Genomic DNA, 25,912 nt, shown 5'->3' on the forward strand with positions numbered 1-25,912 from the left:
TCAGTTATTAAAGTTTTATTGTTTTCATAGTAGGCTAAAAACACTTTATGAAAATATACATTATTTTGCTGACTGGAGGGCGTCATACTCCTCTCAAATACCTCATTACAGACAAGAGGTGTCCAAATTTTATCCTGGAAAAAAATAAGAATGATGATGATTATTATTATTATTAATAATAATAATAATATGTCCTTCTGCACTGCACTTCCATAAACTGTTCATCTTTTTGGCGCTGTAACTATACAGTAAGACCTTATAGCTAGATGTTTTTGTATTTATTACTGGTGATTTAACAGCTGATTTTTATTATTGTATGATTATGTTGGTGGTTATTATGGTTATTTAATTATAACTAAAATGAATATACAGTATAGTTAGTATTTATTTTTACTTTATTTTAACATTACTTTCCATTTCTTCTATACAGTGTCCTCATTATGTTTTATTTAATAGTGTTATTGGAGGAAAGAAAGGATGTATGCACTATAAAAGCAATAAACTGTACTAGTGAAGTTTTTCTGTCTCTGCTCATTTACTTTTATCTTTTTTTTGGTATTTCTGCCTTTATCTGAAGCTGGAAGTATATAATTCAAACCTCAGATGTTGCAATTATGTTTATGTGATATATGTCTTAACCAAAAGGCTCCATACTAATGATATTGTCTTTTCTCTAAACTGCACTGAGGTTGTGTTTCTATATCTGTCATGCTCACTAATAAACACCTCAGCATCATCTGATCCTGTGAAGACACTTTTGGAGTTACTTTGCACGATCAAGCACCTTTTATTCGATATCAAATGAACAAGTGCTCATCAAAAACAAAAGCTTCTATCAACAACATGAAACACAGTGAAAGATATGGAACACAGGAGGAGAGACTCAGCTTGCTGCCAGCCCGCAGGGATCTAACTAAACGTTGGCACATTTCTTTCGAACATTTGGCATATTTTGTGTCCAAAACATTAACATTCGTCCAAAGAATTACAACAAATTTTGTCTCCAGACTTCATGAGCATTATTTTGTCTTTTTCTACCCCTCCAACAAAATGAATGACTGACATGGATCTATTAGGTGAAGTCAGTAAGGGGTCATTTAGAAGAACAGACAGCCCTGATATTTATTACTCTCAAATGTACTGAAAACAGTAAATATGTAGCAGTGTTGAAGAGATGTATCCAAGCTTGCAATCACGAGGAACTCTTGTTCCCAGGACAGTCCGGATCTCTGTGTCCTCAGTCAAAGAGCTCATCAAGGACACTTGCTGAGGTGTGACGTGTGGAAGGCTGCAGAGCAAAAACAGGACAAAGAAAGTCTGAGCTTTGCAGGAATGTAGTCGTTAAATCATTGGCATCACGCCAAGCAAAGAAAAAGCTATAAATCCTGCAGTAATTTACCACTAGTGGCGTCATCTCAACCTCAATGTGTCTCACACATTAGAAACAGGTAATCTACTCTCGATTTTTAAAAATATCCTCTCTAGTGGTGCTATTAGATGTACAAGTACGTTCTGCAAATCAAAAGAATCATGTATTATCACAGGCAACTCAGATGAGATGAAGTTGACCTGATCTACTATAGTGAGTTATTAAGGTGCATCCTAAACTGATTATATAGAACTGAGAGAACGCTGTAAATACCCAAATTTAATAAAATCTGTATATTATTGTCAATTTTTCAAATATCTTTCATACAAATACAGGATTTAAAACACAAATTGTTCATTAATTATACCTGACAGATAATTTCTTCTTTTAACTACATTATATATAAATCTTATTTTAACTGGTTTTAAAATGGTTTGACCAAGATTGTTTTATTTACCAGTGTATAAGCAGATTCACCGTCAGAAGCACTTTCATAATTCTCAATCTCAGCTTCCTCTCTTTCTGCACTCTCGTCCTCAATCAGAGACAGTCTGTGAAGCAAACACAGATTATTTTTATGGTGATTAATTAGCTGTCACTTAATGAGACAAATCTTCAGATTTAATAAATATTACTGATGACACAGTTTGTATCCTCGTCTTACAAGGTCAGATGGGAATTCAGGTCTTGCTGATCCAAGGTGCGGCCACTCTGGTCGGAGGAGGACTGGCGATGTCTGGTGGCCTTCACCTTTCGCATCTGAAACCTGGAGAGAAGCAGCAGATTGTAAATACTGGCAGCCGTGGAAACATTTTCAGGGACAAAGTTGTTGGCATTGTTGGTCGGTTGGTCCACCACTTTGTTCCAGACTGAAATACCACAACAACTACTGGATGGATTGACATGAAATGTTGTGCAGACATTTATGGTCCCCAGAGGATCTGACTTTGGTGCAACCTTGACTTTTGCCTTGGAGCCACCAGCAGGTCAAAGTCTTCATTTATTCTGTGATATAGCTCAACATCTACTGATTGGATTGGCGCAAAATTCTATAAAAGACATTCATGATTACCAGACGATAATGACTTTTGGGATTCTCTAACTTTCCCTCCAGTACCCAGACATGTGGAAATGTCTCAATTACAGCTGCAACTAACGACTATTTTCATTATCAATTAATCTGTTGCCTGTTTTCTCAATTAATCGGTTAGTTGTTTGGTCTACAAACTGTCAGAAAATGGTGAAAAATGTTTATCACTGCTTCCCAAAGCCAAAGGTGACGTCTTCAAATGTCTTGTTTTGTCCCGACCAACAGTCCAAAACTCAAAGATATTCAGTTTACTGTCGTAGAGGATAAAAGAAATCAGAAAATATTCACATTTGAGAAGCTGGAACCAGAGAATTTGGATTAAAAAAAATGTATCTACTGTAGCTACTGCAGACATACTGATGATAAAAATGCAGCGTACCCAGAGGAGAACTCCTCCTCAGACTCCGGCTCGGTTAAGCCACTGCCAACATCAGACTCTGCGGCTCTGGGTTGCCTGGAGGCCTGCTGCGCCGCTCTCTGTCTCAGAGCGGTGGAGGTGAGGGCTGGTGTGGGCAAGCTGCTGTGGATACTGCTGCTGTCCAACCAGGATCCTCTGGCGGTGCTGGACACTGAACCTGGAGGAGACAGAAGTCACGACAGAACGTCATTACTTTTGACATTTCATGTTTTCCAACTCATGCCAACAGATGACATTGTCATTATCTCAAGTGGTGGATTTATGAAGATATTAACACTGACAATGTGCTGTATACAGACTCGTGCAATTTGCATGTAGTGCTGAAAAAATTAGTTGTGAGTAATCAATAAGTCAAGCAAAATGCCAATTATTTGCTGTTTCAGCCACTCAAATGTGAGATTTGCTAATATCTTTGAATTTGGACTGTTAGTTGAGTAAAACAAGCAATTTGCAAAAATGATCATTAGTAGCAGCCTTCCTTCCACCAAGATATTCATAACTCTAACAACACTGTTTTTTAGTCAACCGTCAACCTCTGGTCCACCCAAAACAAAAAAATCATTTTGCTGCACTGAGTGTACTCATACACAATGCTGTGTCCATCTCACCCTGAGCGGTGGTCCTCTTGCGTTTAGCTACAGGGGTATCATGTGAGGAGATGGCGTCACCTCCCTCCCCCTGTTCTCTGGGTTTGGAAGTGGAGCGACCCTCCAAAGAACGCTGATACAGTCTAACTGACGTCCAGGAGAGGGCAGCACTGGGACATTCTGATTTCAGAAACGCTGCACTGGGAGGGGATGAAAGAGTGACAGAGAGATGAGGACAAAGACCAAGGAAACCTTTGTTAATGTAAAGCAGTTCAGGTTCAGGTTTCACTCAATTATACTGAATCAAATCCAGTCCAGGACCACGAATAATACAAAATCTAAAGTTAACGTTTGAAGAATGAGAACATAAGCATCGGTGTCTGTGTTTAGTTTTTGTTTGTGTGGATGTGGATTTTGTTCTTGTTGCTCACAGCTGGGTGCGGTCCTGTTGCAGCAGCTTGAAGCTGAACTCGCTCAGGATCTCCAAGAAGGCCACGTTTGGGTGCTGCTCTTCTCCCTCCTGTGGGTCCCGGAAGGCAAAACGTATACCATCTCTGAGAGAAAATAAACAATATAAATACATACAAATATGTAAAACATAAATTTAGATGACAGAATGAGCAGCTATAGTGCACAAAAATACTTTAATATTTCATTTGTTACATTTCATCACCAATTTAGAGATGATTATCGTGTAAGAGGAAATATCTGTTGGAATAGAAGTTCTTTTGTTTGTTTGTTTGTTTTTTTTTACATCTATTAAGTTTTGGCTGCCCCTGAGAGCTGAAAAACTGCCCTCACAGCAGTGAGAAAATAAAATAATCACATCAAAATCGAATAAACAGAATGAGAACCTGACAGTTTTGGTCTGTATGTGTTACTGACGTGTGCAGGGCCACCAGTGGTTTGCGAATGCGATGAAGATCGATGCCAAAGCTCATGGCAAGCCTCTTGGCCAGATCTCTAATCTCACCGAGATCCTGCCTGCTGAGGTCCTCCGTAAGCATCTCTGAGAACAGCTGAATACACACAAACATGACTCCTCACAAACAAGTTATGAAAAGGGCGTGTTATTCAAACATGTCTATAGATATGGACAGATTGTTCCACTTGTTGGCTGGTTGGACGAGGTTAAAAACTATTTTTAAGGAATTTAAGCAGAGGTTGTAGTTAGTTTGGAAAATCAAATAACAGAGGTCTACATGTTCAGAATTTAGAAATAAAGCAACTTGCTGGAAAATGGTAAAATTGCCTTTTTAGAAGTAAATATGTATGTGACACTCATCCTCGCACAACCAAACATAAACATCTGTCGCTTCTTTCTAGCTGCAGTTTTTCAGTAAAAATATTTTTCTCTCATGTGGAAACAACAAGCACAAAATTGTCATCAGACCTTCATGATGATGTCTGTCAGATGCTGAAGTAACAGATGAAGCGATAAAAGCTAATATAACTAAAACAACTAACATCTAACTAACATTTAGTGATACAAATTTACCTTTTACCATTTAAGATATTCCATGTATTCAACATTAGTTGTTACAACACTACACAATAAAAACACGTATTGTATTGGAAGCATATTATTAACATTTATATTTTGTTATATTTGTTATTAAGTGCACACCTGCTTCAGAGTCAGACAGATGGTCTTGGCGCTCTGTACAGGATTGATGAGCTTGCTCTTGCTTACAGTCTCTTTAATGATGTCACCAAAGTCTTTAAAGAACTGGAGAAGTCAAAAAGAAAAAAAAACAAAATTAGTTATGATCATTACTCTTATTATTTAATTAGCGTCATTGACTAAATACCTAAAAATGTAAAAATAATCCACTCCGTTCTAGTCATATGTGCTTCTTTCAACCACCTCTGACTCATTCTTAACACATCGCTGGTTCTAAAAAGATTTTCTCACACTCCTCCGCTCTCTTGGACATCCTCTACATTATTAATTTTTTCCTTTTGACAAACTTGTTTCTTGTATTTCTAACCTCATGAACTTCTAACTCAACCAAGTATTAATTCACACATTTCTAAACTCACAATTTTAATTGACACTTTTTGCTTTGACAGAGAGCCAGCAGATGAATATGAATGTTCTTTATGATGTATAAAATGAAATATAATGTAGAAACTTAACATGATCCCTGCATGCAGAGACAGCGAGACATATATGGGTATCATAGTAAAATAAGTAGTAGTAATACTACTACCAGTATTTACTAGTAGTAGTAATATAATATATTGAACTAGACTAAGAGTAAATTATCCCTTAAAGCTTTTATCTCCATCGCTACCTTGTCATAGTGCTTGAAGATGTCTGTGGCGGCGGTGAGGTCCAGCACTCCGTAGATGACCAACTTACAGTAGCCAGCCAGCTGATTGCGCTTCCTCTGGAGAACAGTTATCTTCATCTCCTCATCCTCACCTAGAGAGGACAGAGCCGGAGGTGAAGAGTGAGGACGGAAAGGAGAAGAAGGGATAAGAGAGTAATTATCTTGCGAGGCAGCTGGATTTCGCACAACATCACGAGATCACATGAGGATCCGTCTTGTCAGGCTTCAAGTTATGCACTTGTGTCCGAACCACCGGTGGTTCGCACCAATCAGCGTCACGAATCCAGCTGCCACTCAACATAAGACGGTGACAGATGGTTCATCCAATCACCTGCCAAGTATTTTTTGAAAGTGCCTGCCTTTTTCCCAAACACTTTCCATGGACGACTTTTCAGATGGTTCAACAACCACGGTTCCCCTAACCTGACGTGCCAGATGGTGTAACAAACCATCTGGCACGTCAGGTTATGGGAATAACAGACTAATGGTTAACGTAAGAATTGGAGTGGCAGGGAGAACGCTTTGAGGTGTTGATAAAACAGAAGCAAAACAGAACAAAACTGAAAGATGTAAAGCTTCTGAGGGGACTGGTATTCAGCTCGGGAACTGGCAGCTCACTGTGAAATACAGAAAAAAGAATTTATTGCAGAAGCAGATTCTCAAAACAAGACATCAAAAATTGTGTCCGCAGGCATAAATGAGAGTAGGGTCCACTGGGAGAGCTTTGGCAGTCTTAAAAATGAGCGGTTTACTTCCCAAACACTACACATCCCTGCAGAAAACAAAATCCTATGAACATTATTCAGTAATTCAAAAATGTAACTTTGTCAACAAAGACTGAAGGTGCTTCTGGAAAGAACCATCATTTCTGCAATCATTTAGAGGTTATTTATTCATTTGGTGTCAAAATACCGTTGAGCTCGTCATCTTCAGTATCAGTGAAGACGTAGTCCAGGAGGAAAGCAGCCAGCTCGGCACGCAGGGATTGAGAGGGCAGGTGGATCAACGTTTGGAGGGCAGGTTCAGAGCGGACCGAACTCACACTGTACAACAGCATCAAGTCGCACAAAAGCTCAAATGCCTGAAGATGGGAAACCACACAAACTTTATCGGAATCTCTAAAATCTAAATTCAGATCTGTAACCTTTTAACAGAGTTTTTGAGCATGTAAAGGCCGACAAAAGTGATTAATTCCTAAACAGATTGGTCAGTTTGAGAAATCTTTTTTGTGCCCTGCCTTTTAACTTATAATAAGCCACTAACATACTGTCATGGTGTTCAAAAACATGGCTGCACTGTTAGTTCACATATGGGATGATGCTAATTGCGACAAGGCTCTTACCTGATCTCTGATCTCAGTCTGGTTCAGAGACAGACATGTCTGACAGATTCGGCAGAACGACTGAACCTCCTTCTTCAGGCGCTTCAGTTCCACCTGAGACAGAGTGATGGAAGAACAAAGAACAGAGAAGGAGAGAAATCTAGGGCTGTAGTCTCCTGATTGATTAGTTGGTCGATATGCTCTCGTTCGACCAAACTGTCATTGGTCCAATAATTGCTGTGTTACTTTCATAAGGAGAAAAGTGCTGCACAATAGCCCTCCAGGATTCCAGAAACGGGAGTCAACCTCTGCCTCGTTACCTAGGAAACTATTAGTAGAGTAACTCTGTTTAGGAATAGGGCATTGTGTAATATGTTTGTGTAACGAGTGGGAAAGAGCGAGCAGCAGGAAAGTGACGGTGGATGCGAGCGGAGCAGAGGAAAAAGTTAGCAGTAAGTTGTCAGTCTGGCAGTAAACGTACAGTACAGAATACAGTGTGACAGTTAATAAATGCTAAAAGTGCTGGAAAAGTGAAGGAGGTTAGCTCCAAAGTTAGCAACAATGGGGTAGCCTCACCTAAAGACACAAAACAGAGAAATAGAGAACGGAGAAATGTGTGGCTGCTGAGTTCACTGTGCACTCTGTCCTGTTACATCCAACAACCCGCCCCCTAATCCATTAGTTGAAGATTATGTACGATTTCAGTCGACCAAGATTTTCTTTGGTTGACTACAGCCCTAGATAAATCTTATTTATGTGTATATATGTGAGTGTAGGACAGAAACGAGGTACTCGTATCCCCTGGACTATCAATTTAAATTCAACTCTTTCATACGGCTACAACTAAAGATTATTTTCATGATCAATTGATGTGTTGATTATCCTCTCGAGTAAGTGATTAGTTGTTTGGTCCATAAATTGCCAGAAAATGGTGAAAAATGTCAATCATTGTTTCCCGAAGCCTAAGATGAAGTCTTAGACAGCCCACAACCCAAAAATATGATGTTCTGTCATAGAAGATGAAAATATATATATAAAATATTCACATTTAAGAGGCTGTATTCACAGAATTTGGACATTATTTTCTTAAAAAAATGACATAAAACAATTAATCAATCATCAAAATAGTTGGCAATTAATTTAATAGTTGGTAATTAATCAATTATTCGACTAATCATTGAAGCTCTAAAGCATAATGAAATACAACTTTCACCACTGTTGAAGTGATATATTTGTTCATTCAACATGTGGGTCAAAGTATGGAGTTAGTATAAGTTAGCAGTAAGTTAGGCCTCCCAGTATTGATGGATATTTCTGATATTTCCCATTAAATGACTCTTCCTGCAAACTACACATGCAATCCTGTTGCTAAAGTCGTTAGAAGCAAAGATAAAATGATCTGCCACAGATAAAACTCAACAGCATGTTTCCTTGTTGTCTTAAACTACATGTGGGTGTTTCTATAAGTGTGTGTTTGGCAGGAAGAGAAAGTCGTCAACTTGAGTGATGAAAACAGAAAAGGGATGGAAATAACTAAACGTGAGGGAGGTATGTGTATGTGATTTCTCTGGAACGCTGTTTAGATAAAAACATAAATGGTGACATGACTAATAACGACGTGTTCGGCGTGTGAAACTGAGAGTGAGAGAAACACAGCAGAAATGTCGAAAATGAGCACTGGGAGTTAAAGAGTGAAGAAAGAATGAAACAGAACAAACAGTAAAGTGAAACGGTAAGAAAAAGTGTGAACCAGTGGGAGATAAATGTCTGTGTATCACCAGGGGACTCGGATGCTTACTAACAGATTGTTGTGTTAATTGCCTGCTGTCTGTGCAGCTGGTGAAGTGGTGAACAACTCAGATGAGTAGAGCTTCACAAACACACAGGAAGGCCTCCAACATGGCCGCCACGGGGTTAGCTGTGACGGCGACAGTTAATCATCAAAGTTTGGTTTGTCTCATGCAGGTAGACTGAAACTCTCTGCAGGACGTGCACAAAAGACTTAGAGAAGGTGAAACTATTTATAAACATTGAATGAATTACAAGTGTTGTCCAAGATTACAAAAAGTTGTTTTCAGATGTCACATGATCACCTCGTTTGGCGCAGAGTTGACCACGTTCACTTTGGCCCACATCAGGTGGAAGGCTGCACACCTCAGAGCCGACACCATGAGCTGGAATTACACAAAGGGAAGAAAAAAATTAGCCTCCATTTGATTTTGGTGCAAAACGTACTTCACAATTAACTTTTCCGAGCAGATTCTTACCTACGTAAAAGCATTACAAACTAGAGATACATCGACTGATCGGCCGTCGATAAAAACCATCTGGTTTTCAGCTGATCGGCCCCAATCAGTCTCATACATCCGATTTTTAGCCGCACTATGGTTCACGTCGCACACACAGTTGCTACGGCACAGACAACACACACAACATGCACATGTGTGTGGCAGCTGTCGCACAGACAGTAAAGCCACTCACACACAACATGTCGTTGGTGTGGAAGTTCTTCAGCGTGAATGAAGACACAAAGCTCGCAATTTGTAATACGTCTACGTCCAAAATAAGCCGTGGAGGAACAACCTCGGAAACATTTGGACCAACTAACTTAATCAGAAACTTAAAAAATGTCCCGGTGAACAGTTATTTAAATAGTTAATGAACATACAATTGAATTTCAATATTCCATTAAAGAAAAGTTACAAAAATGTTTGTGTATGTTGTCAATTATAGTTCTTAAAAAGAAAGGAAATATATAAAGAAAGAAAGAAATGTTTTCTTTCTTATTAAATTCTTTTGAAAAAAGAAAATTGGAATCGACGGGTCAGACATTTAAAAAAATCAGAAATTCGAATTGTCAAAGAAAATTGCAATCAGTGCGTCTCTATTACAAATGTCTAGACGTGAACGCCCTCGTTAAGAAAAGAGTAAATTTCTGAATGTGGTTGAGCTAGTTCACCTTATTTAACCCAAACTCAAATTTTTCGTCCAAATTCAGATGTGACTTGAATGTGTAAAAAGTCAACAAACAAAGACGCCATGAAAACATGCCTCCATTGAAAGGCAATTAATAAAATTTACATGACGACAGAAAACCGTTTATAAACCGAGTCAGGCCCACAGCTGCTAATGTTTATTGCTCTGCTGTTTTTCCTACTAAAAAAAAAAAAATAAAATGGAAAGATGTATTTTAGCACCACATCTCATCTTATATCATTCACAAAACACAGAGCACTCAGACGTTTGAACCATCATATGTTACGGCCGCTCTTACTACTACACAACTCTGCACTCAAATATCAAACTGTGTGCATTTATCACAAACCTCCTTGTCGAGGTCTCTGGACTCCATCTTGTTCTTCAGGAGCTCGAGACAAGAGTCAAACAGCTTCCAGCCTGTTGGGTCTTTGGCACTGAAAACAAACAAACAAACACACAGAGTTCAGTGTAAAGAACAGTCTGTACTACTGACGTGTATTATGACAAACACACACACCTGCTAAGTGCTGCAATCCTTTTCAAGGCAGTGGCTGCACTGTATATGTCATCATCATCTGCAGTACCCTGGGTACACAAAAACACACACACACACACACTCTTGAGAACAGAAGGTACACAATCTGGGTGTTTTTTTTTTGTTTCACACCAGAAACAACATGTTAACTAAAATCAACTCATTAATTAAAAACACATATTTCCATTAAACACATTGGCAGTTGAGATTTATCACTCTTTCTCAAGTCTTTGAGCAGTTTTTTTAACATTTGTTTTTCTTGTTTTTGTGTTCTGGAGCACAATCCTGTGTTTTCATAGCTTTATTATATACACAATAGGTGTGAATGTCCTCGTGTAAAAGATTTAGTTTAACTGCTTTATGCTTTCAAAGACAACTGAAACCAAAAATAGGACAATTAGTTCTGTGTTACAATATACTATTTTTACTAAAAGACATTTAAAATGAATTGTTTATATAACTAATGTAAGATAGATGCATGAATTGTTATTTCACTGTACCAGCACATATGCAGTCATTATACAGAGAGCCATATTTGACCGTGTGCAAGCTTCACCGCCACGCTCACCCACCTGCAGCAGGTCACTTAAGTAGGTGCTGAAGCACTCGGTCAGGCTGTCCAACAGCTGGCTGAATGCCAGATGTGCGCGGGAGGAGAAGGTGTAGAAGTCAGAGCAAAGGGTGCTGGCCAGGTGGGCGCAAGCCTCCAAGACAGTGGCCTCTGTGTGCTTCTCCACAATCCCACATATCTGAGACAGCAGCAGGTCCAGATGCTGGTGGGGACAGGAGAGAGAGAGGAGGGTGAAGGAGGAACATTTTCTCATTTTGTTGAGTGTATTTTTCCTTAAAGGGGAAGTGCGCTGATTTTATAGGTCTTAAGGAGAACAACGGCATATGTGAAGAAGTTGTATAAAGCTTTGGTGCGAAGTTAAACAAGACGTAACTTGCACCAGACCTCGAAGCCCGCTCCTCATCGCTGCTTGACGCCAGTGGCTCAAGGTTATGTTAGCAGCTACTGGTGTAACATACCTGAATCTCGGATCGAACTGTTAGCGGTTGTGCAGCCTTGAGGGTAATGTAGGCACCAGCTTTTAACAAGGAAGACGAATGCTTGGATTAAAAAGGACAATAACTATCTGTGCTGCATCGATTTGTCCCATCATGAGTCCAACAATGTAAGAGCAATGCTAAATATTCAGTTATTAATTGGTTTAAAAAAACATTTACATTGTCTTGTTGTATTATACATTACTGGGTCATCATACAAGATTAACTGTGAAGCCCTAAACAGGACAGAAACCATTCAAAATGTCTCTCTGAGCATCAGCAGCCCAGAGTCCTTTCTATTCCTCTCTTTTAATTTCTCTCGTTTCTTTGCCCAACATATTAGGCCTTCATCCCAGAAACACATTTACAACTTTAGAGTGAGTGCTCATTAAAGTAGGTGTAATGATTCAGAGGGGCTGTGATGTCATTTCTGAAGAGATTTTAATGATTTATTCAGTGTTTATTCAGTCCTCCACATTTCTAGCCCTCCTACCTTCTCCAGCCACTGAGCGCTGTTGTACATCTCCAGGTCAAAGTAGAGCGGAGCTTTGAGAAGAAGGGTCATCATCTTTGCATCTGCTGAATACTGCAGGTCAATGAGGGGAAGACGAGGAAAACATTTTTTTTTTTTTTTTTTCCAAATCTTAGTGCAATATGAGGTAAAAAAAAGGAAATGTGTTCAGCATATACTTGTATACCTATGACTTGTGTCAATGTTCTGACATCTGCCAGTTAAATTATGATTCTCACTAGTGGTCACGATACTCAAGCTGACCACAGAACAGATCATGATACACATGACAGTAATACAGTATGATTTAAATGTATTCAAATCAAGTGTGGCAATGAATGAGGCGATGCTGCTGTTGCTTCACTGATGTCTTCCACCACATAATTAATGGGAGATCCTTCAAATAAATGTTTAGCAGTTTTAACACACAGTATTAAATATAACATTATGAAACAACCTTGGCCAGTAGTTGTGGCAGTAAGGGGATGAAATGTGTAGTGATACGTCTCCGGTCTTGCTCCTGGATCTTCTTATCCTTCATACTCAGGATCTAATTTCACAGGAACAGTCACAGGCCAACAGTTCAAACATGTACTCATGCAAGCGTACAGTGTACAGACAAATACATTAAAACTACTGCTCAAGAAAATATTCAAATACTTTCAATGTTAAAATGCTACAATATGCAACTTTTTGTCTAAACACAAATCTTTGCATGAAGTGGGATGCAGCCTAGGACTCAGAAAACAGATGTATGGAGACTCTGGATGGATATACTGATATTCAAACCCATTAATATATCCATCCAGAGTGATAGAGCATAATTTAATATATTCAATTCAGTGCTGCTGTACCTTGAAAACCTAAAGCTAAGAGTTTCTATGATGCATGAATTTCAAAGGAAAAACAAAAAATGACATTTCTTTCGCCCCCGCAAGCTTTCACTGCTCCATAAATTTGTGTCACCACCTTCTTTCCCTGAGTTCTCCCAACAGGTGGAGTTGCCTGTGCTGCCTGTCTGACGGCACACATCATCAACTCTATGAGAGCGCCCTCCTCCTCATACATCAAACCTGACAACAAAGAGGTACAGACAGGTGCAAAACAAAAAAGGAAAAGAGTGGGTGATGGCTTAGATGGATACGACAAGTGGCACATGTTGACAGAAACAGAAAAAAGAAACATATTTAGCTGACCTGATGAAACATGAGAATGATCTAAATTATATGATGACATATCAGCTTTAAGCCGAGCTCTCAGCTCTGAATTGGGGCTCAACTCAGCCGTGAGTGCAGTTTTGACTGCTTGACGTGTAATAACAGTCTCTTCTTGTTCCTCACCGGCTTCCTGTAGCAACAACGCCGTCATAGTCTCCCAGTCTCTCAGCTCCGAGCCTGCCACACCCCACAGACTGTCCACCAGGTACGCGCCGTGCTCATGGAACTGTCAAACGAGTAAATGAGGCGTTTTAGGCTACCTACAGGAGATCCACAGCTGTCAAGCATTACTAACCTTACTTCTCTACAATGACAAAAATAGGAAAATAAATGTTCAATTGCTTTTCTGCATAGATCATTCAGAAAGTATTTATAGTTATACAAGAGTATACAAGATTTTACAGTACAGTAGTTTATTCATCAGACAGAAAAATCACTTTTACTTGTTTTTATGGGCAGATGTTTGATTATAAAAATATAATTTCCACTTAAATCCTGCAGCTTGTGGAGCATTTCATGAGGAATTCAGAATGAAACATGACTTGAACATGTCATATTGTTATGGGTAGTATACATTTCATCATGAAAATGTAAAATGGCAAATTATCAAACTCCTGCTATGGATGCAAACTTGGAACCAAATATTTCTGTCAGTCAATGCTTCAGATCACATCGCCAGTGAAGATGTGCGAAGACATAACCTGAAAACTTTTTAAATTTTGACATTATTAAATTCCAGTATGAAATTCAAAATAAACAAAAATCATACATTCATAAAATTTTCCATGATATTTGTCAATATGTTCTAATTTTAAGGGAGAGCGACAGATTGACTCGTATAGAGAGGGAAAGAAAAGGAAGACTACCTCACTCTGGATGTAGAAGGAGATGAGGATTTGAAAAAAGGACCCATTGTCACTTTTATCATTCTCCTGGTTGTCACTGGTGATCACAGTTTTCAGCCTAACACACAGACACAGACACAGACACAGACACACACACACAAGAAATCACTTTATATTAACCAAAAACTGGTGACACATGGAGGCTGTGACCTAAACTCTTAAAAGTAATAATAAAAATTATATATGATATGACATATGATACACACACACATATATATATATATATATATATATATATATATATATATATGACAATAAACTGCATGTAAATGTGAGAAAGTATTACTTGTGTCAGCCATGCTTGCTTTCATGTGCATTATAAAAACTAAACCAGATATTTTCCTTACAATCATGAAATGGTTTTAAAGCTTTTCATAAGAATGTGCTACTCAAGCCTTGATGTGATGATTTCATCTACAGGGCCTCACTCCGGCCTGCAGGGCCTGACTCTGGTCTGCAAGGTCTCATACAAGAGATGTTGTAGGTTCAGAGCGCCAGGCTGGGAGATACGGCGGTAACCTTGGACGGGTAACAACAGCTGCCCACATTGTTTTCCAATTAGAGTTCATTCTTACACCAAGTGTCCTTGTTTCTCCTCTCCCTGGTGGCATGACCTGAGCAACTCTATTAGAAGTGATTGTTTTCCTGTTTGTGCTAAGTTTTTGGTATGACTGTATCCATGTGTACACTGTGCCAAAGGCTTCTCCGACATCAGATATTTGTTCTCAATAAACTTCATATATTCAAGTAAGTATCGACTGGAGCCTGCGGAGTCTCTTCAACAATTATTCAACAAGTACAATATTTTCCCTATCAATACAGAACGAGAAATATAAAAAGTATCTCCTTCACAACTTGAGTGACAACTGTTACAACTCTGCCTGTTAGTGTGACTGTGTGTGTGTAGAAATGAAGGATGAAAGTGTACTTGTTGTAGAGGAAAACACCGGCTGCGGACGCCAGGCCTCGGTGTGAAGCGTAAACCAGAGGATAGATGTGACCGCATTCCTCCTCTCTCAGGCCTTCCTCTGTCCTTCTGCATGTGTGCACACATACAAACAGATATTACAGGAGATATTATAACATTATTTAATTTACTCCCGTCAAGTAATTTGTATTTATATTTGAAAGGATTTAAAGGTGTACTGTGTAGAATTTAGTAGCATCTAGCAGAGCTGACTTGGCAGAAATGTAATATAATATTAGCATGTTTTAACTAATGTATAACCTGAAAATAAGAATCATTGTGTTTTTGTTACCTTAGAATGAGCCCTTTATATCTAGATAGGGAGCAGGTCCTCTTCCACAGAGGCCTCCGTATTGTGCCACCATGTTTCTACAGTAGCCCAGAATGGACAAACCAAACTCTGGCTCTAGAGAGGGCCTTTCGCATTTTTTGACAAGTTTCGTAGCCACTGTAGGTTCTCCTACATGCTTGGAAGGGGAGGGGTATTCAGTTTGTTGCAATCTGCAACCTCACCACTAGATGCCACTAAATCCTACACACTGGTCCTTTAAAAACAGCTCTTATCATTGACTGGTGCTGGAGCAGACTTGGATGCAGTATTATGTAGGATTTTTGAGACTGTATGCAAACCTTTTTCAAACAGTTGATATAATTAAATGTACATTTAATAATTATCTGTGGCTTGAGTCAGTGGTGTGAGATGTTGCACAACGTGAGAACTCATGACTCACACTGTGAATCATCAGCAACGATGACAAAGAGTGTCATCACAGTTATGAGTAACCAATACACTTAATCATTGAGAAGCTTAATTTCATTTTGGACAACCAATATATGCAGTATTTGGTTATGTTTATCCTCTATATGTAGGTAAAAAAAATAGTGTGGCTGAGTGTGCACTACTTTTTTAGATGAGAAATGTTTAGTCAGGGGTCTTGAAGAGTTTCTCATTAAAGGATAGTTTCACAATTTTTCAAGTCAGTCTTAAAACAATAGTCAGGTGCAAATATCAACATATGTGTAACATATGTAAGTGATGGGGACAAAATCCACAGTCCTCAAGATAATATGAGATTTCAGTCATCTGAGTTAATCAAATAAAGTGGATATCTTCTACAGTCACAGTCTTTTTAATAAAAAGTCTCTGTGTCTTGAGGAAACAATGTTTTCCTTTTGAGCTGCAGTGGAAGGATTGTAACAAGAAGCAGGAATTTGGCACTAAAAAGACTAACTGTGAAAGATATTGACTTGATTTGACTATTCGGATGACTGATGCATCATATTAGTTTCAAATAAATAATGATAATAATTATGAAGGGATCTCTTAATGGTCATTATGAACAGGAGGAATGATTACAGTATTATTACTAACGCTCATTACTAATGCTCTAAACTGCATTTGAACAGAATGTTTCTGGAACTAACGCTCAAAATTATCTGTAAAAAACAAGGAAAAGACATTTGTCTGAGTTTGTATCAGAACAATGTAAAATATTAGTCTGTTTGAATATCCTAAAATTAAATTCCTGTACTGAATGTTGCAGATGGTGCCACCGAGAAACCACCAGAGACAGAGAAACCCCTCACTGTTGGATCAGCAGCAACAGATTGACCACTTCCACTGCCACGTCTGGGTCCTTGTCCAGCACCATGCTGAGCATCCTTTCCTAAACACACACACATACACACACACATTCAGATATGTAGTAGCACAAACACAGACATGCACAATCATGCATGCAGACAAACAGGAACAATACACACACACACACACACACACACACACACACACACACACACACACACAAACCCACTGATTAGGAGCTAAGCTGTGGCATAAAAACCATTTATCTGCTGCAACACATGTGGCTTAGGAGGGTTTTTATGTGTTTGAGAAGAGCTTATTAAACGCCAGTAATTGGCAGCAATTAACGCACCCAGACACACATCCAGACAAAGGAAGAGACCATAACAACAAACATGAATGGTAAAAAAAAAAACATCCAAAAAAGGCACAGAAATAAGGGGAGGGGTCACAAAAATACAGGCAACAAAATAGAAACAACAACACAATACACTGAAACAATAGATTAAAGAGAGATGCTGAGACAGGCAGACAGGCCGAAAGAAAGACAGATGGGGGGGGAAAGGGAGGGAGAAAAGAGGCATTAAATGAGGTTTGATTCCAGTCCAGAGGGATGCCTCACTTTAAATCTGCTGGTGAAAAGCTCCAGGCGGCCAATGAATTCCTTCTCCTGGAACAGACCCTGCAGGGCGCGCACACACTGCAGACGCACTGGACTTTGCTGAGGGAAAGAAGACAGAGAACAGTAACGCACACTTGATAACCTGCATGCAGACTACTGCCCAGGTCTGTTCATAGTGGACATTTCTTTGTGGGAGAGTGTGTGTATGTGATCCTGCATCTATTTCCAGATATTCTACAATTGTGTCTCCTGTGAGAGTCGCAGCTTATGAAGCATGAATATTAAATAAAAAGCTGCTAAATTTGGATTACCCAATTCTCGATACACTGCATTCCTCATCATTGCTAACTCCACTGTTGGCTTGTAGAGGACTGCAGACATATGTGCTACTTCTGTGACACCTGCTGTCATCAACTGCAGGTGGTAACACAGATAAAGGAATGACATCATAGTGACATGTTTTTAGTGCGTAGTCTGTTGTCTAATCCTGTGTGTGCTCCACCTTATCATGCAGGGTCCACCCCAGGTATTTAAGACATCCGTCACTGAGGAAGTCTTCAGGGTCCATTTTCACCCACATGCCCATCTCCTCAATACATGCCGCCCGGATCTCAGGCAGCTGGTCACGGTAACGGTGCACAAACACACCACGGAAGGTGGCATTCATCATGGAGGACAGCTCTTCTCTGTTTTCCTGCAGCTACAGTACAAACATAAAAACACATGCACACAAACGAAGACTGTAAACAAATCAGTAACACAGTCACCCGGGACTCTCGTCCATGTGTTCAACCAACTGTACGTACAGTCTGTGGTTCACCTGGCAAACCAGTCCTCACAGCTAAATATGTTCCTCATGTCCAACTTTTCTCAGGTTTTTATAGTGACCGAGGATTGAATTTTACCATTTCTGTATCAGTCTATATCATTCTAGTGATCCATATCTATCACTAAGGGTAGGGAAGCAGGAGAATGATGTATGATGATAGCAATATTATCATAGACACAAAATACATTGTTTTGCTCCTAGTGTTACTTTACCAGTTGTGATATTGATCTAGTCACTTAAAGACCAGTACCTTATATCAAGGACAACAGGTAGTACATGCTCTCTCTCTATCTCTCAGAACTTCCATATGTTACAATGCATGAGAACAGCATAGGAAATTAGAAAGAGCACATTATACATACAAGGCTGAACCGTCTCAACTGTCACCCAAGCTGGTGAGCAGGGTGAGAGAGCTGGCTTTCCATTTTCCTGGAAATATGTCTGAAAAAGTGAGGTCGTCTTATATTCGGGGTTTAGACTATTACATGTTCACAATATCAGATATTCTTTTTGAATGGATGAAGTACCGGTGTAAAACTGACTCCTACATGGAGTGTTGCATTATGGGTTGTTTGTAGCCTTGATGTTGCTAAGCTAGCAAGTGTCTTAGAGTCAGTCAGCCCTGAATTTGTTTGGTAAGTCCAGTTTAAACCTGCAGGAGTTTCTGAAGGCTTGTGCGACATGTTTTTCTGCCACGGAGGAAATAAATTCATGACGAGTGAAAATGAGTCCAAAGCGTCTTCTGATGTCTCTACTGTAGAAACGGATACGTCAAGCTGCCAAATACCACTGTCACAGATGATAAGGAGCTCAAAAAGACAAACAGGTAGTCTTACAAATGCTAACTGCTGGAGAAAATAATTCATAACCGCTTCCAAGAGCCTGGCAGGAGAGTGTGAGTATATAACTATACTATACTAGTTATATTCAAAAAGTATTTTTCCAAAAAGAGGTGTTGGAAAACGGAGGTCATCTTATATTTGGGCCATTATGGTACTTTATATTGATTGAAAAATCTATTTAGTTGTTTAAAAAACGATTATTTCAGTCCCATCAGCCAATAAACTACCTGTGTCCAACACACATGAACTTGGGAAAATGTTGGCTTGCATGCAAAAACTGTCTTAAATATGTGTACTTGAGTTTTATTGCTTTGATCCCTTAGAAGATATTGCATCATCCTTTGTACCATTCCCCACGAAAACAGAAAGAAATCAGCACCTTTAACACCCTGAACTACATGTGTATGAGTAAGTGTTGTGTGTACGTCACCTCACTGATGGTGGCCTGCAGCTCCTCCAGCCTGTCAGAGGCTCTGTCATGTTTCCCCTTGCTGTTCTCCATGTTGTGTCTCCGCTGGGTGGTCTGCAGCTGAACAGACACTATCACAGCTACTTCCACCAGCCCAGTCATCAGCTTCATGGCTTTAAAGAGAAATACATTGCACACTGACAAGGCTGGACAGCACAGACAGAGCTACCTGTAAGCAGGGGAAGAAGCCACCCACAGTGTGCTTCTTCAAAATGCCATTGTTTACTAATAACATTTCAGCTATGCAGCACAGATTTATTACTTCATCCTCCTGACTAAAGCCTTACATCCCTTTTTAGAGAGAAATTCTTTGCCAGTACTGTACTTATCAGCCTAATGGCATAATGGATAGGCTGTGTAGTTTGGTTGAAAAGAGGGAAGAAGTCACATGAATGAGCCGAGGATACAAAAGAAACTACAAAGGCAAGCTGGATAAGAGTGCACTCTGAAAGACAAAGGAACTCCTCTAGCAACTAAAACAGATGTCAGCTGAATGGAGCAGTTTCTTCTGCCTCCCAGAGAAGCAGGAGCAAAACCTGTGGTACCACAGATGTGGAGTGCAGGTTTTCTTCCCTACCAACAACTGCGGCAAGTGATTACAATAATTAGCATACAAGAATGACAACTAATCAAAAATATTGTCCTTTGTGAAATCAGTTTTCAGTAAAGATGTGAAGATTGTACCGATATGCTTACCAAGCAGAGTGCTGGTGTGTCTGAAGGCTCTGACTTGGGAGTCAGACAGCCCAGTGAGCAGAGCCAGCAGGGAGGGGAAGAGGTACTCATCGTAAATTAGACTGTTCTGACAGGAGCGCACCAGAACACGAGCAAACTCACACAGGCCGGCTTTGAAACGCTTCAGTTGGGGGCCTGGAGTGCACAGAGGGTAGTTCACTGAATCCTGGAGGAAGAAAGGAAACAAAAGAAATGGAGGAAATATCCCACACCACACTTTGTACAGTTAATTGAAGCAGAAATCTGTGACTTGCTCGGCTAATCACGAGCACATCATCGCCAAACCCGTGATTAAGCCATTAATGTGTCCATTTATCAGCATTAGTGTAATTAGTGTGTTCCATCAAGCCGTACTCCAGGGATATGGAGGTCACTCCACTTTTTCAACTAATTCCAGCAGGATTATTGTTAGTGAGTGAGGGGACGACTAAGACTGTGAACTAAATTCAAACCTGCAGATCTGTAAAAACAATCTCTCTGTATTTTAATGCACTGGGTGATGGCAGATGAAAATAATATCCAACAAAAACACAATTTACTCCTATTTGAGAAGCATTTTTTCCCTAAATACTGCTCTGCCTGGCTGTTTTAGGAAATTATTTTTGCTTTTTAAAAAATGGAACTATATATCCATGACTCATTTTTGATCTTTTATGTCTACAGTAGGAACCAATGGATCTGGAGCTGAGTGCCTTAGACTCAGATAGGAAAGTAAAAAAGTATTGGTCTTTTCATAGGATTTGTTGACAATTACCAAAATACAGAACATCCTTCAAACAAATCTGAACTACTGTTTTCCTTGAGCCTTTCTCACCTCATTGAACTCTTTGGTTAGTGTGCTGATGATTTCGGCATTCTCCATGCTGTCAAGCATCTCTCTGCTAACCACTCCTGGAAAAAAAAAAAAAAAAAAAAGACATAACGTTCCACATTAGAAATTGAAGTGAAATAAACACCTGAAAATAGATAACACACAATTCTGTTTCTTCTTCTTGACCCAAAAATTAAATTACATGCTTTGCTTTCTTTTCATTTTCATTCAACACTCACAACATATTGATATGTTGTTGTCCTTCGACAGAGGATTAACACAGCCTCTGTATATTGCATTGTTAGCATACTGGGAGATCAATAGTTGACTGCTGATCATTGCCTGTGCTGAAATTGGAAAGATAATCTGTTGAACTCTGACCCACAGCCCCCACTTCCACCTCTTGGCCTCCCTCCTGACCTCTGACCTTTGCATCCGCAGGACTGAACAATGAAGTTGATGAGCACCAGCAGCCCCGCCTCGCGGCTTCGTTTGTAGCTGTCCAGCCACTCGTCAACCACCGTCTTAAGAATGACAGGGACACAGCAGCCAATGAGAGAGCTGCACTCAGATCAAAAGGCTGGAACATATAGTAACAATATTACACATACACACATGATATATATATATATATATTATTTATTTATTTATACACACACACACACACATATATATATATAATTTTACATTGCTTTTATCTTTTTCTCTGTAACGTGTGGGTTTGTATGCCCTATCCTTGACCCCCACCTTATATTCTCTGCTCCCTCTAAATTACAGTTTTATTCACCAATTCTTTTGCATAATCATTTTAGCCAACCGTGGCCGTGGCACCATAACACGGACAAAGACACTTCACCTCAGAGCATCTGTTGTTCCTCTTATAATGGGAGAACCTCTGACAAGAGTAGTAACCTTGACATACAGTATAAATAGTCAAATTTGAACAGAAAATACGTGAGGAGACATTTAAATTTTGTGAACAACAGTTCAGAATCACCATCTGCACTGTAGAGTTGCTCCATACTGTAGTAGCAGACTTTATAACTGCTAACAACACCTTTCATCCTCTATTGTTATGGTTATGGTCCTTTTTTTCTTGTTTTTAGCAAGAAAAGACTGGGCATGCACAGCACAACAATGGTTGGGATGGACGTGTGCTGCCAATCATTGATTATGCGACCCAACGAAAGCACTCCTCCCTCTTCGCATATCAAAGGCAATTCTGTAGGGTCACATCAGTCAGCCACTGACAGCGACATGATAATCTCTCTCATTGTCTGCTCTTACAGGCTTGTTTCTCTTCTTATTAGACATGCTCCCATCGGTACCTCCCTCTCTTCATATGTTTATCTCTATACCCCCAACCCCCTTCCTTCCATGCTCTTCAGTTGAGGGTTTGCTCACCACCATGGCACTCTTTCCAGATCGGACAGCATCATAGATATCCTCTGCACTAATACCCTGGTTCCCCTCATTCAATCTCGTCACAGGCCTAGGAGAGGCCCGCCTGGAAGTCCCCCGGGAGAGCTGCTGCTTCTGCAGGGAGGGGTCTGGAGGAGCGGGGATGGGACTGCTACTGGGGCTGGACGTCACCCTCAATGCTGTTTTACGCCTGGGTCTCTTGGGTGGCTTGGGATGAAAGAGACACAGAAGGGCAGCTCAGCAGGGGATTCAGAGTGAATTGATGTAGTCAACAGAATTAATGGTAGCTGTGGCGAGATAAGGTGAAGGCTTGAATCAAATACCTACCACAGTGTTGCTGTTTAGATCTATAGATTTAATTTCTGTTGACTGTTAAGCCTTTTCTTTTACAATAACTGAGATATGTTCAACAATGATAATCTCCAAGGGATAAACTGATTCAACACCCAAAATCCTACAATAATTTGACAAGATCATAGCCCTGATCTACTGCCTGGTGAATAACTTGCATCTAAATAAGAGTGAATAATTTCGGGAGAGAATCAGTTTATTTACCAGAGGTTTGGGCAAGGCCTGTTTTTTCCGCTTTGAGGCTTTCATCGTGACCTCAAAGTCACTGCCAGAGTCTGTGAAGTCATCCAAAGCATCAAGGCTGAAGGGAGAGGGAAGAAAATTGACTTAAATCTTGACATCAACAAATCATTATTACTAAGACTAACAAAATTACAGAGCTCATTAGTTACCAGGATTAAATTCTTTTTTGGATAATCTGTGCATGAGTCAGTAATTCTTACCCTCATGTTCCCTCATTATAGTCTCAAGTTATTGTAGCAGACAATAACTTAACACATTATAGAGGTGCCAGAAAATTACTCAATTAATTCCCCCAAATTAATATCATTATCGTTGTCTTTTGATTTCCTTTAGAGCTGCAACAACTGATCGATTAGTTGCCAACTATTACAGTAATTGCAAACTATTTTGATAATTGATTAATCATGTTGAGTTATTTAAGAAATGTCCAAATTCCAGCTTCTCAAATGTGAATGTGTCATGGTTTCTTTACTCCTCTATGATAGTTAACTAAATACCTTTGGCTCGTGGACTGTTGGTCAGGACAAAACTGTCTTTGTTAAACACTCTATGTTTGACATTTCTCATGAATTTATTGGATATTCACGAAAATGAATGATTACCTAATATTTACAGTTTGCTCAACAACTATAGATTTAAATTTTACTTTGACTTGTGATGGGTGTCTCTTCAGGTGAAATGAATGAGTGAAACCCTTGCTAGGCTTGGCTGAAGTTACCTGTCCCAATCTGAGTCTCCACCTGCCATGTTTGGTGAGGTACCAGAGATTGAAGAGTGACTTTGAATAGCTGGTTGGCTGGTCTTTGCTAATACTTTAAAAAAAACCTATTGTGTGGGAGAGAAGACAAGATTATCTAAAAAAAAAAAATCACCTACACACACAAATGAACATTACCTAGCTAATGGCATAGCCTCCTCCAAAATATCCTTAAAATGTCCGTTAGCTATTTGACAAGCAACCATCTTGCGTTTTTCAACAGTAGGTAGTTTACATCGTAAATTCTGATTTAGTTATAGGTTAACTTAGCTACACGATGTTTTCTAACTCACAACTAGTTATATAACAATTATTCGGAGAAATATGATAGCCATTTAGTTGCTAATTGGCGTTAGCTTTCAAAAAAAAAAAAAGATGGCTCGGTAACCTACAAGCTAACGATCCCCACAGAGGCAACTTCAGCTTCAAAGATAGTAGCTCGCTAACTCCTACAACAACAAAAATCATTAGCAAACTAATGACACAATTTATTAATATGATTATTATCAATACTTTCCTTTCTTGTGAGGCTTTTTAATCGGGATTTTTTTCTCTTTCTCTCGTTGACAAAATTACTCGGAGGACGCGGTAAAGTACGCAAAGCGATTCTGGATGCCGATTGGCCAGAGCCCCATCACACGAGAAGATGATTGGTCCTTCAAGAAGAACTCTTGATTATCATTGGTCATTCCCGCCGACATACGTCATGGTACTTTTTTAGTTTTTCGCTTTTGTAGGTTGAAATGTGTAACAAAATAATAAACTTTCAATTGAATTTTAAAGTGTAAAATCGATTCAGAGTAATACATACACATTTATTGCAATATTGCAAATATTGCAATTATTTTTTTTCTAAGCTCACATTAAAATTTACTCACTCTATTATATATTTATACATTTATATTGTATTATACTGTATATGTGGAGAAATCTCAAGCTGTCTGCTCTGTCTGCCCGTCCAGTTTTTTGGGACCCTGAGGTGGTTGGCTCAGCTGCTCCCCGCCCCGCCACCGCAGGCTCCTCACCCCTCTCCCCCTGTCGGTCCTCTGCACGGTCCATTGTTCTGTGTTTGATGGACTAGGACCAGAGTCAAGCCAGTCAGGGTGAAACACATAACTTCTGGTCAGACATTTCACAATAAAATGGCTATTCCCAAGGCAAACAATGACTGACAATAATACATTAAGCCCCTCATGCAATGTTATAGAAATTCCTATTTCTATTATTTCCATGTAGCCCAAATAATGATAAAGACCGCAAATTTTATTTAATCTTTATTTAATCAGGCAGTCTCATTGAGATTAAGATCTATTTTCCAAGCAAGGCAAGAGAACAAGAAACATTCATAAGACAAGAACACAATCACCAGACAGAACCAACGAATCATTATTACTAAGACTAACAAAATTACAGGGCTCATTAGCTTCCAGGGTTAAATTATTTTTTGGATAATTTGTGCTGATGAATCAATAATTTATATCTTCCTGTACTGTGGCATATAATAACATGACACATAGAGATGCCCAGGAATTACTGAATTAATTCACTAAAATAAATATCATTATTCCATTTCTCATCAGCCATAAAGTCTTTTCTTCTCAATTGCAAAGATGTTTAACCAAGATTATGGAGCTTATTATTGTATTACCTTTTCTCCCACTGTAAATGTCAATTTCGCACTGTACAATAAATATTATTGTGGACCCAGGTGTTGCAAAGCAGCATCCTTGTATTTCCCCCATTATCACCAATCTTATGGATCAAATGTGGGATGAAGTCATTTCAATCTATAATGTCATTATTTTGATTTTGGACTGAAGTGTGAGAATATACTGTAATTCGGGTTTGTCTTTGTTAAACACTTGATGTTTGACATATTGAATGGTTTTAAAGTATAACATCATTTTTGATCTCTATATTTGAGCAAACAAATTAATGGTTACCAAAAATTTTACAGAATACAC

At 39.3% G+C, this 25,912-nt stretch overlaps 1 protein-coding gene across 3 annotated transcripts; it reads right to left on the reverse strand.

The window, feature by feature from the left end:
* Window positions 1-763: 763 nt before the first annotated feature.
* On the reverse strand, window positions 764-24,883 carry LOC122989884 (cohesin subunit SA-1). 3 transcript variants are annotated; one of them, XM_044362905.1, is made up of 32 exons: window positions 24,863-24,883; window positions 23,910-24,016; window positions 23,153-23,249; window positions 22,580-22,804; window positions 21,603-21,699; window positions 21,179-21,255; window positions 20,326-20,530; window positions 19,591-19,742; window positions 17,992-18,189; window positions 17,490-17,588; window positions 16,870-16,949; window positions 15,244-15,351; window positions 14,277-14,373; window positions 13,534-13,636; window positions 13,163-13,266; window positions 12,651-12,743; window positions 12,176-12,268; window positions 11,208-11,408; window positions 10,618-10,685; window positions 10,447-10,534; window positions 9,215-9,295; window positions 7,143-7,235; window positions 6,713-6,881; window positions 5,762-5,892; window positions 5,092-5,193; window positions 4,350-4,483; window positions 3,896-4,018; window positions 3,486-3,664; window positions 2,839-3,034; window positions 2,034-2,135; window positions 1,827-1,920; window positions 764-1,288 (listed from the first exon to the last, which is right to left on the reverse strand). In XM_044362905.1, the coding sequence occupies exons 2-32, from the start codon at window positions 23,936-23,938 to the stop codon at window positions 1,238-1,240; spliced, it is 3,669 nt and encodes a 1,222-aa protein (XP_044218840.1). In that variant the 5' UTR covers window positions 23,939-24,016; window positions 24,863-24,883; the 3' UTR covers window positions 764-1,237. The 3 variants fall into 3 exon arrangements, with proteins under 3 accessions (XP_044218840.1, XP_044218841.1, XP_044218839.1); XM_044362906.1 differs by lacking the exon at window positions 24,863-24,883 and adding an exon at window positions 24,466-24,556; XM_044362904.1 differs by lacking the exon at window positions 24,863-24,883 and adding an exon at window positions 24,341-24,429.
* Between the last annotated feature and the right edge of the window lie 1,029 nt (window positions 24,884-25,912).

The sequence above is a fragment of the Thunnus albacares genome, chromosome 10 (genome assembly GCF_914725855.1).
Source record: "Thunnus albacares chromosome 10, fThuAlb1.1, whole genome shotgun sequence".
Classification (NCBI taxonomy): Eukaryota; Metazoa; Chordata; class Actinopteri; order Scombriformes; family Scombridae; genus Thunnus; species Thunnus albacares.